The sequence below is a fragment of the Megascapheus bottae genome, chromosome 33 (genome assembly GCF_031878675.1).
Source record: "Megascapheus bottae isolate mThoBot1 chromosome 33, mThoBot2.hap1, whole genome shotgun sequence".
In the NCBI taxonomy this organism is placed as follows: Eukaryota; Metazoa; Chordata; class Mammalia; order Rodentia; family Geomyidae; genus Megascapheus; species Megascapheus bottae.
The window spans coordinates 3045244-3068577 of NC_143541.1; the positions used below are offsets into that span (position 1 = coordinate 3045244).

Consider the following 23334-nt stretch of genomic DNA (forward strand, 5'->3'; position numbering starts at 1 on the left):
GAAAAATGTGACTGGTAGGTGTATTATTCAGCTTCCTGTTAACAGGAATATAACACTTAAGACAACTGATAAGAGAAAAAGAATCTGTGTAAATCATAGTTTGGGAGATCCTAAGACATGGCACCTGCATTGGCTCAGCTGTGATGATGGCGGCAGATCAGAGCATGCATAGAAGCTAACTGAACTGGAGGCAGGAACTGGAGAGAAGTGGGAAGAGGAAGGGAGGGACAAAGCGAGGAAAGATGGGATCCAGGACTCCTCAAGGCACATCCCAATGACTGAAGAACCTCCCACAGAGCCCCACGTCTCAGGCTTTACCACCTCAATGTGAATCTGTGCGAGACTCAGATTAAATAATATCCAGGCTGGAGTAGCACCAGGTCCTTTTGCCCAAGGAGTCCAGTGAACTGATAGGATCAGATTATCATTGCATTTGAAAGAGGGAGGCAAGTTATACTTCTCCAGTTATTTCTTTTGTTTTGGCAGGCATGGGAGGGAAGCAGAGTGGATGCTCAGTAAGTTCTAGTTCAATGAGACTATAACTTACAGACATTTCTCTCTGCGAGTTAGGTTCTTGACCTCTTAGGCCTAGGCAAGCCCTCGGTTACGTGAGTCAGGCTTCTAATATTTTTATTTTAGTTATTTGGGGGGTTAAGGTCTTCCGTTTTGTGCCCAGGGCTGGTTTTGGACTGTGATCCTCCTGTGTGAAGCATCTCATGCTTCTGGGACTGCAAGTGTACACTTTCTTATCTGGCTTTACTGATTGAGATGGGGGTCTCATTAACTTTTTACCTAACTGGCTATGAACAGCAGTCCTGATTTTTTCTTCTAAGTCACTCTGCTTATAGACATGAGACAGACAACATACCTGGCTAGAGATATTTGTTTATGATTCAGTCATCAGTAATCTTCAAAATCTCTTGATCTCCCTCTCTTCTGATCTCTTTCTTACAGACTCGCCAACCTGTCTTTGTGCAACTACTGCAGGGCGTGTTCAGGGTTTACCACTGCAACTGGCTAATGCCAGGCCAGAAAGCCTCTGTGGAGAGCTGTATCCGAGTCCTTTCTGATGTAGGTAAGATATCAGGTTAATTTGGATATAATGGGCTAAAAATGGACTGCCTACTGTTTATTAAGCAGTTGTTTTAGCTCAAAGGTTACACAGGGGATGTTGGGAGGCCAGACCCAGAGCTGACTTCCCGACTCCTCATTCTCTTTGCCAGCACTATTTCTCCTACCATATGAATCAGCCAGTCTCAAAGTAAGATGGTCCTTGAGAAACAAGATTTCATGTCTTGAAATTCTGTAACTTGGTGAGTTACAGTAACCAGGGGTCCTTGAGACCCTGGGAAGTCCCTCAAGATGCTTATTTGCTTAATCAAGCAGATATATTTGGCCATATGGAGACTGGCCTTCCTGTAAAGCATCCATCAAAATCAGAAAACCCCCTTTCCCAGAAGTGTTGCTCTGCTCCCATCTTCCCCATAACAATTTCTTCTCCAGTCCCTCCTCCATGTCCTCCAGCATTCAGTTCATGCAGGCTGCCTGAAAAGGAAGCTGTGAAAACCATTTCTGCTTCCACCCTGACATGACTAGACCTTTTACTTTCCCTGTCTTTTGTGTGGTGTTGGGATTGAACCCAGAGCCTTGTGAATGTAGGCAAACACTCCATTGAGCTGCCTGTCGAATTTTCATCGACCCGAAAATCAGACATGATTCTGGAAGATCATGTGATCATTTGATATTTGCACACAGGGTGTTGTGATGAAAGGAATGATTTGGCATTCCTTTGTGGTAAGACTTGGGAACCCCTGTGTTCTAAGAGCCTGGACATGTGAGAACGGGTTACAAACCATGGTCAACCTACAGGGCTTTGGGTAAGAGCACTAGAACTTACTCCTTCGTCTCACTCAGTACCTGTTATCCGTCCATTCTGTACCCATCCTCCCCTCTACCCTTACCAGCCTCTTGATTACTCTTCTACTATCCGATTTTAGGAGATTCGCCTCTAAGAATGGGCTTCATTTTTTTCCTACCCATTCCCCACCTTCTCGCAGTGCTGTGCAGAGGGGCTAACTTCCTGCCCCAAGTGGAGAAGGTCATCTGTCTAATGTAGCTTCCTTAGCTCTCTGCAGAGTAGCTGGGGGATGAAGGCATGTATAGCTCTGCACACTGCTTCATGGCTGGTCAGCTATAGTGTAGATTCTGACGCAGTTCTCCAGCCAGATCTCAGCAGCTGGGTTCCAGGGCCTCTTCCTCCTTTCCTTTCCTCTCACATGGTGGGGATCAGTCTCTATTTTATATTTCTGTGGCAGTGATTCACAATAAGAGATTAAAGTCTGAGCACTGTTCCAGAGCTTTTGTGCTCAAGGCTAGCACTCTCCCATTTGAGCCACAGTGGCACTTCCTACGTGTTGGTGGTTAATTGGAAATGAGAGTCTTATAAACATTTCTACCCAGGTTGGCTTTGAACCATGAGCCATGAGCATTTCAAAGTATGTCTACTGTGAGTTCATTATGAAAGGTGTCACACACAGAGACTTTAGGGGAAAATATTTTTCTCTTTTCCTCAGATATCATTGTCTGAAATAGAGAATGTGTTTGTTGTGGCAATGTAGAATGCATGAGTCCTTACCCCAGGCATTCAGCCTGTTAGAATTTGAGCAAGCCACCAACTGGACTAGCTCAACACATTGGAGAAGTGAAATGATGCAGTAGTCTCAGTAATGATGAGACAAAACAGAATCAATGCTTATGAAATGGCATGAAAATAGCCACACCATTAACTTCCAGAACTCTGCCTTGTGCCCCTTGACTAAAGACTAAAGACCATGTGTGCAATATTTGACATGGAGTACCCAGGCACATAATGAGCATGCCCCATGCATCCTATATTTTCATTATCTGTGTTTTTCTTCCATATTTCTTACTTTCTATATAAAAGTGTCAGGAAACTGGTTCTTTTTTTTTTTTTTGGTTGTTGAGATTTCAATGTAATTTTGAGGATGCAAGAGCTGTGCTTACAGTTAGGTACAGGGAAAAGCCTTATTTTTTTTTTCACTTCTAGTGTTTGCAAGCAGGAAAGATAGGAAATGACTGCTTTGGGTTTTTTTCCCCTTCAGCAGCAAGACTGACATCTTGTTAATACTAAGAAATCTGCATTGACATGCTGCTGTTAACTCAGCCTCACATTTTAATGCTCTTTGGCACCACTGCCCCAGAATCCACCTTGGGAAACCCTAACATAAAAGATGGTGCCATCAGGTCCTAGTTCCTGAGTCTTCACACGCAGGACCGCGTAAGCAGATGTGTGACAAACGTGGTGAACTTGGCCTCGTGGGTGACAGGGAGGTAAGGCCGTCTGCAGATGCTCCAGGCTCAAGCCACATCTGTCCCCTGTGCAGCCAAGAGCCGGGCCATTGCCATTCCCGTGGACCTGGACAGCCAAGTGAACAACCTGTTCCTGAAGTCTCACAACATCGTGCAGAAAACCGCCATGAACTGGAGGCTGTCGGCCCGCAATGCAGCTCGCAGGGATTCCGTCCTGGCAGCTTCCCGAGACTACCGGAATATCATCGAGAGACTGCAGGTAACGCTCGGTGCTGACAGGCTCAGGCGGCTCCCACACACGGCTGTGCGTCCTCAGGTCAGGGAACATGTGAGCTCGGCCGCTGGGAGATGTCAGTGAAGAAGGGGATAACTGCATGTCAGAAAAGACAGAGGACCTGGATGCTCCAACTAGTCAAGAGGTTCTAAATTCCTGACAGACTCATGGTCTTTCACAGTTATGGAGGGACAGATTTCTTTGAAAAGAACGGGCTGTCTTCCTGTTGGTAGGAAAGGTCTGTAAGTATTTAGAGGATGCTCAGAGCAAGAGCCCAAGGTTCTCCCTGTGGTCTCAAGCCACAGCCTGAGTTCACATTCTGGCTCTGCCGCTTACAAGTGGTGTAGCCCTGGGAAAGTTGCTTGATATCTCTGTGTCTCCGTTTTCATAACTTAGAAAACAGGTGTTAGGAACATCTCCTCCCTGGGGCCGTTGTGAGTCTGAAGAGCCGCTAGCATGTCCAGTGGGAAACAGCTGTCACTCTGTTCCCTCACCATTCTGCCCACAGTTAGACTCTTGAGTGTTTCTCATCTTGAGGTTGTGTCAGATGGTGGCTGTGGTTGGGCTCACCTTGACTCCTTGTCACATATTTGGTGGTTGCTGTCACCTGCACCCTCAGCTGTTGCTGTGGTGACTGAAACGTCTACATGGAGTTTCTCTGTGCTGCATGGGCTTCCTCTCCACATCACAGCTGAGCCCGGGATAGGCGTTTCCAGAGAAAGACAAGTGAAAGCCCTGCTCTTCTGTCAGCTAACGTCACAAGTCATAAAGCATTGCTCTGCTACACGCTCTAGGCCAGTGTGGTTTCCAGAGCCCCCTCTGTTTCAGGAGCGGGGAAGTGTTCAGTGGAAGGCACAGCCATGCCACGTTGTGAGAGCTCAGTTTGAACGTGGATGAACCAAGGCGGCCTTGGAAGAGACACAAGGACACTGCTCATCCCGAGCGAGTGCTCCATGTCACTGCTATGACAGTATTACATCTGTTGTCAGTGCTGTGACAACAACAGCTACTACTCTGAACTAAACTAAGTCAGTGCCCAAACCCCTGAGAATCTATAACTTACCTACAGAGAAATGAGTTTGCTGATTCATTCATCCGTCTCCGTGTTGGACATGGAGTACATGATGGTACATGATGGCGAACAAACCCAGAAATTATCTTCCTCTTCGTAGAATCTCAAGTTTGGTCCAAGAGGTAGATAGTAATCAACCAGTCGCATGGGTGAATGCAAAGTGGAAAGAGATGCAGGGCAGCAGAGAGGGGAACCAGCCTTGGCTGGGGCAGGGGTGAGGCCTGAGAGACCATGAGGAAGTAACATTTGAACCAACATCAGAAAACCATAGGGTTTAAAGATCTAAAGGATGGAAGGCCATCTTTGTATAAAACTATGGCGTTCAAAGACAGTGGCAAGTCAAGCTGGTGGCCAAGCTTGAGGCCAGACAGGAGGACAGGGGGTTCAGTGGGGTCAAGTTAAGAATCATTCGATTTTACCTTGATAAAACAAAATCTTAAGCAAATGTCCCTCAGTTCTTGGCCCCACTCTGCTTTCAGATAGGGAAGGGATAACTCATGACATTATGTGAACACTTAGTATTCTTCTTATCTTCCCAGTCCATCCAAATGGTCTGTAGTCACATTCACCAATTTCCCGTGCTCTTGTCAGACTTAACTTACACACTCTTTGGAGATGAAATAAATACACAACTAGGTAATACTTGTTACAAAGACTGGGTCATGGCAGTTATTCCTTGTGTGAGTCCCTGTCATTTTAAGATCTCCTTGTAGGCAACAGTATGTCATAACATAAGAACATTCACTCAATATAACAAATAAACCCTGATTTAGACATGTGCTCACTTAACATTAGCATCTTCCCCGTCTACTGCTTCACCATCTTCGTTGTTCTTCCTGAGTGCTGAATGTCATACCTTTGACAAGACAATGCGAGTAAATTACAGTGTAACATTCGGACTTGACAAAAGATGCAAGATTTCATGACAAACATGAAGGTTATGTTAAGAACGACTTCCACCTTGTACCAGTGTTGTGGGCAATCAGAGATTGGCCAGAGTTAGGATCAGCGGCTAGAAAAGAAAAAGGGAGAAAGAACAGTTTTCTCCAAGGGGGATGCTGCTCCAGAAACTGGTAAGACCCTCAGAGAATTTTGCAAAAAGGAACCTTTTTCTTCCCTGGAAGGCATATTCATTAAGGAATGTCAGTCTCCTTTCTTAAATCTTGTTGGAACACCCTCCTTTCTCCCAGGAAAGGGAATTTTGTGATTCACTCATTTTTTTATATACCCTAAACATTATTGAGCCATTGAAATTATCCAAACTTGATTAAATAAAAGATAGGACTTGTGGTTTAATTGTAGCTTCTCAGTAAAAGGTACACCAGTTCTTTCTAAACACACTAATAGGATATAAGGTCAGTGAATGCGATGTAAGTGGCTTTTCAGGGTGAATCTCCTCAGCTAGCCAGGCCTCACTGGACCATCCTCAAGCCCGGTTTTTCCTGCTCCCTTCACCCCCGTCTAAGCACGCCAGTAGTTCCGTTCTGAGTCAGAAAGCCTGAGAACAGGTTATAGCATCTTTTGAAGATAATTTCTCATCTGTTTTCTATCATTTGCCTTTAAATGGTGTTTGTTGTGTTGGTTTTGCTGCTCTTTCAACTTCTCTCTGTTTTCCTTTCCTACAGCTATATGTTTTGCATTTGAAGACCATCATGCTATCAGGGTACATGTATTTAGCATGTTGATACAGCATGTTCATTCATTTGTGTTCTCATGTTTATATGACTTTATACTGTTAAAAAAAACAGTCCATGCTTGTTGAAAATAACTAGACAACACTGGCAAGTGTCACTATGTAGAAGATTAGAGTCACCTGTAATCCACCACGCAGATAAATCCAGTAGTGATGTTTTAATAGTATTTGGTATGTATCTTTTAGATAATGGATATTGTTTGTAAATTAAGAACAGCGCCCTAGATTCCATACTGTTGTCTGACCATTTTGAAGCTCACTGACATCTTCCCATGTTGTTAAATACATGTTCTCATCCTATTTTAAAATCTGTGGGATGATCCCTTGAGTAGCATAAAACGGTGTAGAAGAAGGGGTGGGGAGCGTTGATCGGTTTGCACTTTGTTTTCTGCATTAGGAGGCAATGCAGCTAATCATTTCAGATAAACACTGTGCAGTACTGAAATTACTCTAACGCAGCCTAGCCCATGCGTCTGTTTTAGGGAAAAATAAATCTCCCTCTGAACTGTTGACCAAGGCATGCTCCTCTTTTAGGACATCGTCTCGGCACTGGAGGATCGCCTCAGACCCCTGGTCCAGGCCGAATTGTCTGTGCTGGTAGATGTCCTGCACAGACCAGAGCTGCTTTTCCCCGAGAACACAGATGCCAGAAGGAAATGTGAAAGCGGCGGCTTTATTTGCAAGTAAGTGGCCCGGATTTCTGTGGGGTCAGTGGCCAGAACCTTGATGACCAGAAAAAGCCTTTGTTCTCTGAGGAAGGATCGAACTGACAAATGTAGACTTACACTGATCTTTCCTGAGAAAGTTTGTCTGTGAAATCTTACACATGGGGGGTGGAGAGAAGTTGCTTTTCTTTGGTGGGTTTTTTTTTTTGCATATGCATTTATCTACTTTCTTCTTCTTCATTCAGTGGATATTGACAGAACACCCACTATGTGCTGAGGTCCTGATATGACAGTATCAGGACCCTCTAGCCCTCAAAACTCTGGGCTTAGGGGTTTTTTTTTCCTCTTCCTCCATTGCTTCCTTCTTTCCCTCCTCCTTTTCTTCCTCTTCCTCTTTTATTCTTTGCTTGTGCCATAGAGCATAATCTCAAAAGAAACTAGTAGTTGCATAAATAGAAATCTCCATGTGATTTTACCCCCCTCAGGGTGGCTATTTGTCCAGGTTAGTGGTTGGCTTTGCCTGTATATTTCTTTTCTGGGCCCCTCTAAAGACAAGCCTGTGGATAAGGGAACATTGTGGCCTGCTGAGGTGTTTGTTTTTTTTTAATACAGCAATTGGCATATTTTAGCAGCAGTCCTCATGAGTGGACTTCTGTCTGCTTTCTCTCCTTCTGTATAATCTCAGCATTGTGGTCAGCTCCTGCTTGGGGAGCGTGTTGGCTCTTTCTGACCAGCAGATGTCGCTGTTGAGATGCAGTACCAAGGGCCCCGTAGTACACTGAATGCCCTGCTATGTGTCTAACTTGGGAGCCCTTAATAAATATTTGTTTTTTAACGGACTAACTAGTTACAGTAAGTTGCTTGTGAAGTGTTTTTAATTGAAGGAGTGTTTCAGGTATGTAATCTGTGGTGTTTCTCCCATCCAGGTTAATAAAGCATACTAAACAGCTGCTAGAGGAAAATGAAGAGAAACTTTGCATTAAAGTCTTACAGACCCTCAGAGAAATGATGACCAAAGACAGAGGCTATGGCGAAAAGGTACCACACTCATTTTCAAGGGATCATATCTTGTTATGAAACTGCACGGGAAGGGAGTTTGGAAATCCATGTTAGCTAGTCATTAGTGACTGGAGTTTAACATTTCTTTTTTCATTTTCTTTCTTTCTTTCTTTTCAAAAAATAAAGAAGCTGTTTATCCTGTCCCTAAAAGTCTTGGGGTCTTACAGCTCTCTCCTTGAAAGCCAAGTGTACTTAGTCGCCTCTTAAAAGACTGCTTGCCACGTAATCTAATGTCAGAGACATAATGCCAAGATTTTTCTTATTTAAATTCCTACCTCTGTGTATTGAAGTCTGGATTTCTGAATTTGGGGTTCCAGCTAAAGCATACCTGTGGGTTTGCTTGTGTCTGTTTGATCAGATGTTACACAAGCCTCCCAGTGCCTTATGAAACTCCCTTCAGTAAGGAATAAAGAAGGCACACATGCCATCACCTCTGAAAGCACAGTTTCCAGGACCTGAGACTCTTTGGTATGTGGCATGAGCAAGGGCGGGTGCTGGAAGCACTCCTGTGCCTCTTGTGGGTGGGCGAAGGGGCTCAAGAAAAGCCCTGGTATCCTCCTCTTGGCCCAGCCAGGCAGCACAGGCTGGGCTGAGAGGAGTCAGCCATTTTCACTTAAAAGCAATAACGTGCATTAAATGTGCTGGCCACGTTTAGCCAGTTTCTGATCTCACTGACTTGCCAAAACAGCCAGGAACCCGTTCTCTGGTTCTGGGAAGAAGCCGTCCTGCTCAGCATGTGTGGTGCCAGCCTGGTGACCACAGTAAGAGCAGCTCTTTGCTTTCTAATCTCCATGAGGCCCTTACTAACAACACAGGAGGGCCCTGGAGAGGGGAGGGAAGCAGAGACATCCCATCCTTACCACACTGCTGTCCTCTTCTCCAGACCCCATCCTCTACGCATCTAAACGCCACTTCAGAGGTTTAGCTCTGTAAATTAAATGGTGGATAAAGATGGGCTAATTAGAAAATGACCTTCGATAAAGGTGAATGCTAGAAGCCGAGTCATAGTATAGGTAAAAAATGACTGGATGGCCCGAGCATGTGAGCATGTGTGGGGGGAGGCAGTGAGATTGCATATCAATAAAGAAGCTAGATGTAGTAATGTGTGCCCATGGTATCAACTAGAAAGACCATAGGGAGGAGAACCTGGATCTGAGGCTAGCCCCAAGCTAAAAAGCAAGACCTTTTCTGAAAAGTAACACATGTACAAGAGTTCTGGGGCTGTGACTCAAGTGGTGGAATAACCACCTAGCAGCTCAAGGCTGAGTTCAAACCCCAGAACTGCCCATAAGAAATTCTAAAGTAAAGAACGAAAGGAAGGAAGGAAGGAAAAGAAAAGAAAGAGGAATTCTTAGTCCTCAACTATCTTTTCAGCTGGTGAAGAAATGACTCAAACCCACGCAGAGGCTGGGAAGAAAGCTGACCTTTCTTTCCACAGTTTGAGGCCCATCATCCTTCATGGATGTAGAAATGGAAATACTGGGGCAGGGCTGGGCCATGCCATGAAGCCCAGGCAGACGTTCTAGAAACCCATGCTTAGGGGGCAGCTCCCAGTCCTGCAGCCCAGACTTGCGTCCTGTAGCCCTGTGCTGAGATAGCAAGAAGCCCCTTAGCTCTTCACATTAATGGACCATTCAGCTGAAAGTATTTCTCTTTCTCCCAGTCTGGCTTTGGGTATTCACTTGGTTCCACCAAGGCTTTTTGAAGGCAGTTTTGTAAGTTTACTGCATGTCCCGTTTGAATTTAAGACGCTTGGCACAGAGGGAGAAGGAAACTCCTTGCCAAAGAGCTAACCTTTCTCAAGCCAACCAGCTGGCGTGGTAAATTAAATAAGGTATTCTTTGGCCTGGGTGCTGGCTACACTAGGCGAAGGTTCAAGTTGTTCCCCTTGGCCCCCCCCCCCCGACTTCCCGTAGTTCCCCTCCTAACCTCTGTGGAAGTTGGGCTGTCTGCTGTGCCTAGCACCTCCGGGTGCAGGGAGTGCTCTCTGCCTTCTCCCCATCCTGCATCTGATCTGCTCGGCCATTCATCAAAATGGACGAGGCCCCTGCATCCCCTTGGGAGCCATCGTCTGTGTGTGGAGGGTGGGTCCCAAGCTGAGGACACCCCTGGGGTCATGGTGAGTCTGCAGTGGGGTCGAGGCCACCCCTCAGGGCAGGGCCCTTGCTGGCAGCTTCCCACCACATCCGGAAGTCAGGGGCCATATCGTTCCTGTCTTTTCTCCTATGCCACCATCCACATGAGTGATGAGGCCTGGGGTCTTTCCCTGCCTCCACTTTTTCACTCAACCTTAGTGCCTGGTCACGGTCACTACTGAAAAGAGTTGAAAGCATTCCTTACTGAGAAAGGTTGCCATGCTTGCATGGGTCTGCTTGCCTGAGGGTCAGGGGAGGACACCAAGAATGTCACCCTGCTACCAGATAGACTGGGACCAGATGAATGGCAAGACTGACTTACCCAGGAGGGCCCTTCATTCTCACTGGATGATGCTTGCTGCCCACTGGCCCTTGTCAGGTGCCAAGCATGCCTCGGACAGGGCCGAGTGAGACACCACTGCCATAACTAGATTTGTACACAGAGAAGAAAACACGGGCTCAGAGAAGTTTGAAAGTTGCATGGGTTAAACAGCTAATAACAGAGGAGCCAGGAACTCAAATGCAGACCCACAGACAGCTCTTCGGGCCTCGCTCTTCACAGCCATATGGAAGTGAACAGGACTCGCCTCGGGGGAGCATTTCACAGTCCACCTCCACTTCGAAGATTTAGGCTTGTATTATGTGACACGGGCATGTAAATGTCAGGACACAGTGGTCTTAAGAGCAGGAAATGTGGCGGAGGTTAAATATCGAAGGCTTCAGTGCAGTTCTGATTTCTCACTCAACGTAAACAGTTTCCAGCCAGTGGCAGGTAATTTTTTTACCAGCAGTGAGTGTCCCTGGACCCTTTGCAACTCTCACGTGAGGAATCAGATTTGGGGATAACAAGTGGTCTGCTTATTTTATCCACTGGCCTCAAGACCAAGGATGGCCACAAATGAGTAAAAGTAAGGACTAGATGGAGGAAAGTCATCCCAAGAATTGAATAATGATCATTGTCTTGGTCTGTCATTACTATCATGAAATACCACCAGAGGCAGGACACTTTAGAAAGAGCAAAGGTTTAATTAGAGGCAATAATACGTGATTGGGTGGGCCTGTTGACTTGGCTGCTGGTGTGGATGTAAAGGTCAACGCCATGGTGGGAGCCCACATAACGAGAAGCGGGAGAGGGCTTCTGCTCCCTCTGAGGCCAGGCCTGCCATGGGAGCGCATGCTCTCCTGAGTCCCCCAGGAATCACTTGCATTCCTTTCAAGTACAGCACTCCCAGGCCATAAGGGTCCCCCTAAATCTCGCCACCTCCCGACATCACATCCTCCTAAGCTCGCTGCATGCACCTGGCAGGACACTCAGAGCACTTGCAAATCCTGGCAGTACCTTAGCAATGACTGGAGCTATTGGAGTTCTGGAATGCAAACATCCAACAGTGCATATTCTCCCCTAGAAGGAAACAGGAAGGAAAGAAAAGTTTAAAATAACCCCCAGAGCAACAGGGAGATGCATGCCTCTGTGACACTTGCTGTGTCTCTCTAGCCTGTGTACTCAGAGGGACTGACCGTTAACAAAATGTCATTACTTTGTAAACACTCCTTATGTGAAACACCCACTGAACTCAGCGTGCAAATTCAAATTTGTCCATACCACAGGAGAAGGAAAAATAAAAGTTCTCATGGATAAACATGTCTGAAATTTAATCTATCAATACCTCATAGAAAAGCTTGCAGCCACTAGACTTCTTCCTTTTTTTTGTACCAGTCCTAGGGCTTGAACTCATGGTCTGAGCACTGACTGAGTTTCTTTGTACAAGTCTAGTGCTCTACCACTTGAGCCAGAGCTCCACTTCTGGCTTTTTTTTTGGTGATTAACTGGAGATAAGAGTCTCACAGACTTCCTGATCTGGCTTTGAGCTGCTCAGGTTTTAGCCTCTTGAATAGCTATGATTTGGGACATGAGCCACTGGCACCAGCACTCCTCCACTTTTTTTTAAGAAAGGAGCATAGATACGTTATGTACCGGGCACTCTAGTTTACTGAAGGCTTTTTATTAAGCTGCTGTTGGCATGAATTAGTACTTGAGACTGGAAAGAAATTCCGAGGCCAGGATTTTATGTGAAAGGGTATCTCTGGTTTTTTTTTTTAATTCCATTTCCCTTGCTGAATAGTGGTAGCTGTTTGGGCCTTCGTTGACCCAGGTAACACCAGGCTTTCATGGCATACGAACTGTCAGTGCTTTGATAATTACCAAAGTTACTCTGTCCCAGGCAAGTAAAGTATTAGCCTTTCTAGCTACTAGCATTTCTGACAGCCTCTTCAATTTGCAGAATGTACCATACACTTAATGAAGCAAAAGCACAATCACTCTCGGGTCATCCAGTTTATCCTTAAACCAGCGTAACTGCAATAATCCTCCTGTGGCTTTTATTTTCCTTGGACTAGATGTTAAAGAACTCTGTGTCACTAATTTCTCCTGAATTTGCATATCTGCAGTACAAGTTTGGGATACGTTGGTCTCGTTACCTACTGAGGTTGGTCCCAGTTCTGATTGGGCCCAACTGCAGTTTAGGTTGCTGACCACTCCCCACTCCTCCTTCCCCCACCCCCGTCCCTGCAATTACCTCCACAGAATGAGTCTAGAAGGAAAATTTTCTTCTCAGTTGAGTTCATCCTGCTGTAACCCTGGACTCTTGTTTTTTCCTACCTTCTTCTGAGAAACATTGCTCGGGGAATTGGGCCTTGTTTCTGCTTGATTCATGTTTCTAAGCAAGAATGAGGCTCTCTGGGTAGTTGGTTGGCTGAGGCGCTTGCAGGGCACATGAAGAAAGCGTGGCATCTTGTTCCAGAGCAAATGGCACCCTGAACTGTGGCAACATCCACCATGCTGAAATCCCTTAAAATGTTTGCCTGCCCCTAGTGCTTTAAGGTCAAAGTGAGCTCTAAGAATACAGTCACAGTTTCTAACACTTAAGCTGGCTTGTATTTCCTTTCCTAACTTAACTTTCTTTTTCTCCCCCCCCCCTTCTTTTTTTTCTCCAGCAAATTTCCATTGATGAATTGGATAATGCTGAGGTTCTAATTGTGTTGGTTTTGTTTTGAATGTCTCACAGTGATGTTTCCATGACACTCCTCCAGTCAGCCCTGTGCTCTGTAGTCTGGTCTCTGCAGCGTCTAGCATGTGACCTTGTAGCATGTCTCCTGGGAGTGAGTCGAGTTTGTCCTCTGTGTTAGCATCTCCCATGAGCACGCTGCCATTTGTCCTCAGAGATCCCATCTCTGTCTGGATAAGGATTCCCTATCTAGAATCTCAGCTCAATCTGTGCTTGTCACTGACTGTGAACTTGTCACTGAAGCTCATTTCAGATGTCAACGTAAAGAGCTTTTCTATCTATATGTAAAACATCTGACCCAAAGAGAGATGGTTGCATCAGCAGAGTTATGAAGGTAGTAAAAAAAAAAACAAAAAACAGCAACAAAACCCATTTCCTGGTCTATGTATTGAACAATACTGAGTAGGAGGGGTCATAGAAACATTTTCAAAAGGCAGTATACATTCTAAGGGGCCAGTTGACTTGCCAGTCCTGACATTAGAGGCACATTGTACAACCCATGGCTTCATGATTTCCAGAAAAACTCCCTATAGGTCTAGAAATTGAGATGTCATCCAGTGGTTTCTGTACCGATTAGTTGCATTTACCACATTTACCCTGAAGACTGACAGGTGTGTGATTATTTTGTGTCTGGGATTTGGAGACCTCTTATATAATTTCACTTTGGGGGGGGGTCAATTTAAAAGTATTCCTTGCCATGTGTTTAGGCTGGGATGCATGGTTAGCAAGTGATAACAAAAAATAATTAGAGAAATGAAGTTTTTGTCAGTCTTGTAGCTTGAACTCAGGGCTTTTTCAAGGCTAGCACTCTTCCACTTGAACCATGGTACCACTTCTGGTCTTTTTTGTGTATATGGTACTGAAGAATCGAACCCAGGGCTTCGTGCATGTTAGGCAAGCACTATGCCACTAGGCCATGCTCCCAGCCCCAAGAAATGAAGATTTGATTGGATGGCAAATCCATTTGCACATTGGAATGAAATTTTACATATGACTTTATACAATGATTTTTCTGGTCTCCTTTAAAAGGCCTCTTGGTAGATCAATTAATAACTTGTCTTGAATGGGACAAAACATGTCATCTGCTGTGAAATCTGTGATATATGTAATTTAAGAGATGATAATAAGTGGTTCAAACCTAATGTAAGGAAACTTGGAATCATGGGCTTCAAACTAAAAATGGCACTGTGGTTACGAATGTGGTCCACTTGCCGTGGGAATGGAGCTCAGAAAGGGGGGGTGCAGGCCTAGACAGTAAGACAATTGCCAAATTAGTGCAAGCACAGGGGTGGCTCAGCTCCTAACAGGTGGGTCCACACAGAAAACTCCATGCGATCAGAGTTGTCCTTACGTTCACCAGGCACAAACAGGTAAGCAGGCCTTCCGGGGATGAAGCAGCAGTTTTACTAATTGCTTTAACTACAGTGACTGCTGCTATCTTCTATTTAGCTTTCCCACTTGGAATAATTTGTATGCCAGAAAAAATGCCCTGTGTTTGCTGACAACTCTTCAAAGGTTTTCTTGTTTCCGCTTACCGTTGGGAATGTCTCACTGGTCTAACTCCTGAGGCTGAGTTTCTCTTTACTTAAGTATAAATCAAGTCAGGGAAGGAAAGCCTTCCCTAACAGAGTCTGCAGTGTTATTAATACACTGTTTGTGCACCATAGTAATCAGTTGATGTGTCTGCTTGCTCAAGATATAACTCTCTTCTGGCTGGGAGTTTATTGCTTGCTTATGGAAAGATTCCACAGTCGGAGCAGGTGTGTTTATAATTATACTCTAGGAAATAGAATACTGTCTGTTTATAAAAGAAGAATGTTCTGGCAGGCCCTTGGATTCTTTGAAAAATCCCTGAGGAAGCAACTGTGGATCCCCTCTGCGTGGTTACCCCTGGCAACCGTCAGAAACCTGGGACACCAACACCCCTGTCCCCAGTCCCTTGGGCTACTGAACTGGGCCCTCTGTGCAGAGATGACTGCTCCAGTTCTCGTCATCCATGATGTTCTGGAAACTGCCATAGCTCCTTTGGTTCTCCCCCACCCCTCCTGCCACCAAGTGTTCAGCTAGTGTGTGCTAGTGGGAGCCTCCAGCCAACTCACAGCTGCAGACCTGCAGAAGTTCAGTGAGAGCTCATGCTGGCTGAAGATCTGGGTAGGCCCTCACACCTAAATTATAGGCTCTTGTTCCATATCCTCAGTGGTGTGCAACAGAGCCCCTGAGACAGCATGAGGCCTGCCTGACACCCCGGGTCATCACCCGTGGAGGATGGAGGTTGGTTGAGCATGCAGTGAATGACGTGAAAGAAAGAACAGCATAGCACCTCCTGTATCCCTATCAGGGCTCTGAGCAAAAGGGGTGAAATGCGGACAAGGTCATGGACTCCCCTCCCCCTCCCCACCAGGAGACGTGCATGGCATGGGCCTTTCCCAGCCACTGCCTCCAACAAAATTCTATGTGACTCCAGGAAGTAGCTGGTGTTTTGTTTTTGTTTTATTTCCTGGAAGGTAAAGAAGCAGAGTCTGCACCCTCCACCCCCCCCATTTGCTCTTTTCCACTGGAGGTGTGAGGGGCAGATGGGGACACAAGACAGGGAAAGAAGACTGTTGGCATTGCGGCCCTTTAGCTCTCATTTATCAAGTTTACGGCTTGATGAGCCATTGTCCAAATCAAGGTAGTGTTTTCAGCACCCCCAAACAATCCTCATTGCCCCCACCCTCACCATTAGACAGTTGATGTTAAAATTGTTTGTGTCTGTGGCTGATTTATTTTTTTTGAGTGCTTGGCTCAGTGCTAGGGGATTGGAATACATCAGTCTCCCCAACACCAAGTGCTGAGTCTTACAGCTGTGGTAGAGAGATAGACAGAAGCACAGTGACGTGCCAGCTGTCCACTGTAAGAAATGCCAGGAGAAACTCACAGGAGCATGCAGTCTGGTATTCCTTCCTAAGCTGCTGGGTCAGGTTCTCACTGCAGAGTTCAGGTAAGATCAGGCGAGTGGCCAGAGACCATGGCGTGGGTCTCCTCCTTAGACTTGGAAGTGCTCAGGCCTTAAGCAGAGGTAGCCATCAGATTGTGGCCACTCCGTGGTCCTCCGTCCTTGGGAAGGACTGGAATGTTGAGGCCGTGGGGGTCTCTGTTCGTTTCTACACACGTGAGATGGGCTGCTCATTGAATTGCTGTCACTGAATGTCTCTGGTAACATCTAACAACTTTGCCTTCCTGTACTGCACAAAGAAAAACAACAACAAAAAAAGCTAAACAGACTTTGTCATTTTCTAAGGTGACCACAGCCTGCTTTTATTAGGTTCTCAACTTTTCCCACCTTTAGGTTTTGGGTTTTGTTTTTTTGTTCTCCCAAAAATAAAAACACCACTGACAGGGAACTTGGTAAAATGGACAAGGGTAGAAAGGAAGAGTGCAAGCTCAAGAGGCCCAGGAGAACTGTTCAGTTTCACCTTCAGGGGGCGTTCTCATGACGTCCAACCCTGGGTGGAGGTGTCCTACTTTTCTGCATTGCTGTGAACTGCAGAGTTGGGCATCTGCCAGCGTTCAGGCAGCAGTTACATAAGAGCTACTTTTTTTTTTTTCCTGGAATTTAGGCTCACTGCTGATGTGTGACCTTCACCAGTAATTGCCAATAAGTGCGGCAGGCTGTTTACTGTTCGGCTCTGGCAACCACAGAGGGGCTCTGCTCCGGGCACACAGCAGCGACTGCAGCGTCTGCCGGGACTGCTGCTCTACTGGTTTGAGATGACTCCATGGCAACGGGAGTTGTATAATTCATTCAAGTCCAATGATCATTTTTAAACCACAAAGGATGTTATTGAGTGTTGATGAACGCGTTCTATAGGGTATAGGTACAATGACATGGTTGGCAACTAAGTCCTTTTCATCGATTTTTGTTTCTAAAAACAAATAGCATTTAAAAGAATTATGTTAGTAGTTGTGAGGGTTTCAAATTGTTCTCCTAAATGCTAGATACCTTCTATTTTGGGTTTGATTTTCTTTAAAGCTCTCTGCTCATTTAATGAAGGGTTTTCAGAGGCTGATGGAGGGCAGGGCCGGGCCCAGCAAACCTACTTGCGAGCTCATTCAGTGCTGTTTTTTTGTTTCCCTCCTCGGAGACTGTGAGTGGGTAAAAAGAAACCAAGGGCTGGAAGAGAAACTTAGGGGGTTGGAGATAGTAAGTTCCCTTTGATGTGCCCATATCTAAGACTAGGCTGCAGTTACCTTTCCAGATTTTTATTCCCCCGGCGTCCAGATGGCCCACAGAGAAGGGACACGGAGGTAGTTTTATTGAGGCGAGAGAAAGTGCTTACAGACTGCACTCTGTGCTGGCCTATAATAGACGCATGATGGATGGATGGCAAGATGGACAGGTGTGGGAGGACACGGCATCGCCAGCACCAGAAATAGTCACCTTAGGAAGTCTGTGGGCTTATTTTCATTTAGACATTACAAACTATAATTTCATTGATAGCAGAAGTGCATCCCTTGATAAAATGTTAGGCACATTACAGATTGAAAGCAATTACACGATCATCTCCTATCACAGATCAGGTTACTTACTCAGGTACCACGGTTACGGTGCCCTGGTTACAGGCCTTATGCAGAAAGCACAGTTAGGGCTCGGTGACTGTCGATGCTGCTTCAGTATCTATTGAATCTCCTCTCCTCTCCATCCTTTTCTTCCTCCTCCTCAACCTCCTTTTCCTCCTCCTCTTTTTCCTCTTCCTCCTCCCCGTGTGTGTGTGTGTGTGTGTGTGTGTGTGTGTGTGTGTGTGTGTGTGTGTGTGTGTGTGTGTGTGTGTGGTGGTGGTGGTAGAGTTTAACTCAGAGTCTTAGGCTTGCATGACAGGTGCTCTACCCCTTGAGCCATACCCCCAGCTATTTTTTCTCTAGATATTTTAGGATAACGTCATATGTTGATGTCCCAAGCAGTCTGAACTTTGATCCTCATATTCATGCCTTCTGTTGAGATGCCAGATGTGTAGCACTATGTTCAGCTTTTTTTTTAATTAAGAGGTTTTCGAATTTTTTCTTTTGCCAGAGCTAATCTTGAACCAAGACCCTCATAATCTCTGCCTCCTAGATACTTAGATTACAGCAGTGTGTCACCACAGCTGGCTTTTTCTTTCTTTCTATTGTTTGAGAACACTGAAAGAGTTCAGATCAAAGACTGAAGAAGCTTCCAAATTGAAAACTCGTATCAGCTTTTGTTAATCACCCGTTGGTATGGGAGATTTGGCCTAGGTTAGAGGGATTCATACCTAAGTGTGACTGATCCTGGCACCAGGGAGGGAGGCAGAATCAAAGACCCGTGCCCACAGTCCCCACACATGTTTCACATATCCATAGAAACATTTACCTTTCATGTCAGAAAAGAGAGAAAATAATAATAAACCTGTGCCAGGATAGACAATTCATGTATTAAACATTGCTCTTTAAATATGTATTATAAAATGTAATTATATACAATTATAAATATATAGTAATTATCTTCTTTGAACAGGCATAGTTTATTAATATGCTAATATTTATCAAAATTGTAGCTTACCGCCATACTACCAATCTTATCCTCAAGTTAACTAGGACTGTAATCCTCAGAAGAGGAAGTACTGGTGGCTTTTGCTTACCAAATTATGAACCAGGTCTGGTCTGCTCTTTTCCATGCCTGGCAGTATTATCTGCTCTAATAGGTTGCATTGCTTAGGGAACTTATCTCATACATTTTATGCAATGAAATTTCCTGAAAACATACCAAGTGCTATTTGGTATTTTAGCTGGAAGGAATCCCTAAGAAATCATGGTCTGGTCTTCCTTGAACAGTTGAGGGGACAGGAGCTGATAGATGCCCATCAGTGACCACATGGACTCTCAGAGAGCCAGGGTCATGTGATGCTCACCACGTCCCCTGACATGCATTAGTGCTTTTGGCTTTGCCACTCTGTTCCACAAATGGAAGCATTAAATAATTGTCCTTCTATTAGATAGTGTTCCCTGAAACTGCAGAGCAGCCTCTATTCTCTCAGTTTCCTGAGATTTTTCTAGAAGAGGGGAGAAAAATGTAGCTAATTAGTTTTAATGTAGTTTTCCTTTTAAAAATCAAACTAATGTTCAGACAAGCACAGCAGTCATTTAGGGAGGAAATAGAATGTTAGTATAATGGTAAAAAAAATTTCAGCAAGCCCTACTCTTGGGATACTAAAGAATGCACAACCTTTGACCAGTGTAAAAGAATTCAGGGGCCAGGAGTTTAGCCTAGTGGTAGAGTGCTTGCCTAGCATGCACAATGACCTAGGTTTGATTCCTCGGTACCACATACATAGAAAAAAGTTGGAAGTGCTGCTGTCAAGTGGTAGAGCTCTAGCCTTGAGAAAGCCCAAGGACAGTGCTCAGGCCCTGAGTTCAAGGTCCTAGCAAAAAAAAACCCATCAGGATACTACAATGGGCAAAAGGAACGAAAGCAAAGTAGAAAATTAAAAGGGGTACAGCAGTTCTGCTTGCAGCTTCTTTAATTTCTCAAGCTTCGACTTCGATTGTCCAGGGAATAGCAGAGTAGCTGCTTGGGGTCCTAGAGGAATCCCTGCCTGCCCCCCCTTCGTTCCAGTCAAAGAGGGTGAACCCGCAGGCTGTGTTCATGGGCATGTGGCCAGAGCAACGAACAGGAGATCATCTTCTGTCTAGAACTGCTCTAAATGTACAGGCAACTATTGCAGTTCTGTTTTCTGTTGCATGTTCTTTTTTTTTTTCACTTAGAGCAAAAAAGCAAAAATGTGTACAGATTTAATTTTTTAGCATAAAGCATATAGAAGATAAAGGCACAGTTAAAAATGCATTCACTCCTGCAATCCTAGCTACTCATGAGGCTGAGATCTGCAGGTCAAGTAGGTAGGATTCAAGTGGTACATCACCAGCCTTGAGCAGATAAAGCTAAGGAATTGTGCCCAGGCCCTTAGTTCTGCTCTCGCTCTCGCTCTCTCTCCCTCTCTCCCTCTCTCCCTCTCTCTCCCTCTCTCTCCCTCCCTCTCCCTCCCTCCCTCTCCCTCTCCCTCTCCCCCTCCCCCTCCCCCTCCCCCCTCTCTCTCTCACACACACACACATTTATGTATCATTTATTATTTTAACATTTAACAGTACAGCTTGGTTCTGTGGGATTTCCCATGTAGTGCTATATCCCACACCTTCCTGTACCTAAAGGAGATTGGTGCTTCACGTGGAAATTCTCCCTCTGGGAGAAGTGGAGTCACAGTCCTATGGGAAATGTCTTTGGTCTAGAACTGACTGAGCAAGTCTGCCTTGTCTTTTTAGAAGATCCCATCTCTTTATTTCAGTTCACCTATTGGAATGGAGGAAAAAAAAAAAAGACAAACATGTTTTGGTTATACAATGAGTAGGCTGTGTATAGGGTAAACAATCTTCTATTGAGAGGATTTTTTTTCTCTCTCTCTCCATGGTGTAGAACAAACCACCAAAGTGGTTGCTAGAGCTGTATCAGAGGCCAAGGTCATACAGTGGCAGCAGCCGCCTTGGCTCCCTTCCACAGTCCCAGACTGCACCTTGGACCACTTAGCCATGCTGTGTATGCGTGACTCCGGCCCACGGTGGCCCGGACATGATCTGGCGTTTACATCTGCTCCAAGCACGTGTCCTTTGGATGGAGTCCTGACACTGTCTTCACATGGAGCAGTGATGTTTTTTTTTTTGCAAGCCACACCTCTTAGCCATCAACCCACTTCAGAGTTCCCTTACCTGTCCTTCCTCTCTCTTCTGTGGGTTGGAAGTTTTGAAACGAATAGGGAGGGGATGGAAGGAAATGGAAGCTACAGCAGGAGTGAGGGGAGGGAACTCAGCATAGAAACCTGAAAGAGAAATTTAAGACTGTGACAGCCGTCCACAAAGTGCTCTAAATACACCAACCTCCCTTCTCCCAGAGACGCTGATGCGGGAGGATGCAGTGGAAAATCAGGTGACAGGGGCCCCCCGTCCCATGGGAGTGACGATGTGGAGCTGGCCCTACACACGGGCCTGCTGCCACTTCCCCTCCCTGAGCCTCCACTGGCCCCCACGGCATTGCCCCCCTTCTCTTGGTAGTCCAGCAGAACAGCCGTGTGCGGGGTGTCTTCCTTTGACACCTGGAAAGACATGGTTTTGTTTTTGTTTTAGGATAGTAGTGGCCTCTTCTGTTTCTTTATTCTAAATGAGTCCCCTGTCTCAGGCCAATCATCTCTTCCAGCAAACTGCATTCGATTGAAAAGAGCAGGTGGTCTGGTCCCCTGGATGGCTAACGCCCAGATGTGGCAGGTGATCCAGTGACGTCACCTCGTGTTCCACCTTTCCTTGAGTGTTCTGTCCTTAAGTGTTGGTCTGGACTTCTCTGTGACCCATGAAAATGAAAATGCCATAACTAATGTGCTGTGTTTTACTCCCAAATAGCTGCCACAAGCTCCGGAATCTGAGAACTCCACAGAGGTGTGTCGCTCACCTATATTTGTAGTGCTAGCAAATATGGGTGCTCCTTGCTCGTTCTGGTTGAGTCTGAGTTGCTGTGATGAGACGTGTGTCCCAGTGGTAGGCCTGGGAGGGAGCTCTCTAGTTGACTGGGAACTGATCATTGCTGTCCTGGGTGTGGCTTTGGAGTAGAAAAAAAAAAAAGAAAATTCCCCAGACAGCTAAGCCAAGTATCCATCTGACAGGGTGTGTCCCCGTTCCTCACATAGAACTGTCTGGAGTCTTCCATTGAGAAATTCTGGACTGGCCAAGACCAACTTTTGTTGTTGGACAGAATTTGGTGTTAGGTCCTGTGCAAAGAGGAGAACGTGTTGAAATTCTGGATATTCACTTACAGTTTTGAATTGAAAGCGCTAGGAAAGTTGGAATTCTACAAGGTGCACGTTCTGTACTCCCCTTCTGGCCACTGACTCTGTTTGCAGATGAGGAACTAGAATCGATTCAAGTGTGTTAGAGCAAAGAGATGGTGGGATGTGGGAGAGCATATTTCTAGGTGTCAAATTCTACTCCCCAAGACTGTTCTAAAAAAAAAAAGCCATAGGAGTTTTAAGCTAGAATGAAATGTTACTTTATGTGGAAGCAATCTATTGGGGATTTTAAGAATGCAACATAAATGATCACTTAAGTTGCTGTGTGGGTGTCTCCCAGTGATCCGTCTGTCATATTCTAATCAGAGCCCTGCACCAATGGCTTTGATTACAATACTTACCTAGTGGTGGGTTGGGGAAAGCTGTTGGTCCCATGTATATGTCAGCCACGAACCACGTGCATCTGTGTTCTTACGCATGCGCTATGTAACAATGCATGTATGAACCGAAAGAGACTGCCTGGCTGCATCCCTAAGGGTTGATGAACTTCCGTTCACACACAAAAAGTTGGCCCAGACGTCATCTATGTTATATTGTAAACAATACGTTGAGGTTGGGGGTTTGGAACAGTGAAATTGTTCAGCATAGTCTACATTCGTGTGTGGGGTAAATTGCCAACAAGCTGTTCTTTGGTGTCACCCTGGCTGTCCATGAGCTTGCCATGTGTTTTGTTTATGGCTGATGCTGAAGAACAGATAGTGTCTCCTTAGTGTCGTACTTAAAATGGAATTTCTGCATGCTTAGCAGGAGCTTGAACCAAGTCCACCCCTGAGGCAACTGGAAGACCATAAAAGGGTACGTAGTCGTGAGTCTGTGTTGGGAACTAACAACCTTGTGCCCTGCCCTCAGCCCACAGTGTGATTCAAAGATAGCTCTGGTTGTTGTAGATATTATTCAAGCCTTGGTTTACTCAGGACTAATCACAGCCTCTTATTTGAACAAAAGTTGTTGGCAGTTCCACATATGACCTACCTGGTAAGAACACGCTGCCCAGCCAGGTGCCAAACGCTGACCAAGTACGCTTTTCATGTCCTCTGCTTCCTGCCATAGCTTTCTACCCAGGTCGAGTCTAAAAATGTTTTGTTTTATAATAGCTGATGATTACTAATAGATAATACAGAAATAGAGTGGAAGCAGTTCACAGTGACATGACCAGCTATAA

The 23334-nt window shown here is 45.4% G+C and overlaps 1 protein-coding gene and 1 long non-coding RNA gene across 2 annotated transcripts in view; one reads left to right on the forward strand and one right to left on the reverse strand.

Moving 5' to 3' along the window:
• Itpr1 (inositol 1,4,5-trisphosphate receptor type 1) overlaps positions 1–23334 on the forward strand; it is a 275564-nt gene that overhangs the window by 145414 nt on the left and 106816 nt on the right. Inside the window, exons 36-42 of the mRNA XM_090323963.1 lie at positions 955–1075; positions 3405–3589; positions 6904–7052; positions 7961–8072; positions 13223–13255; positions 21730–21765; positions 22917–22967. Coding sequence (XP_090180089.1) covers positions 955–1075; positions 3405–3589; positions 6904–7052; positions 7961–8072; positions 13223–13255; positions 21730–21765; positions 22917–22967 — 687 coding nt within the window. The remainder of the gene's footprint in view (positions 1–954; positions 1076–3404; positions 3590–6903; positions 7053–7960; positions 8073–13222; positions 13256–21729; positions 21766–22916; positions 22968–23334) is intronic.
• LOC150042827 (uncharacterized) lies at positions 5251–11629 on the reverse strand. The gene is made up of 4 exons (XR_016533542.1): positions 11568–11629; positions 10551–10655; positions 8954–9020; positions 5251–5688 (listed from the first exon to the last, which is right to left on the reverse strand). It is a non-coding gene; the product is annotated as an uncharacterized LOC150042827 (long non-coding RNA).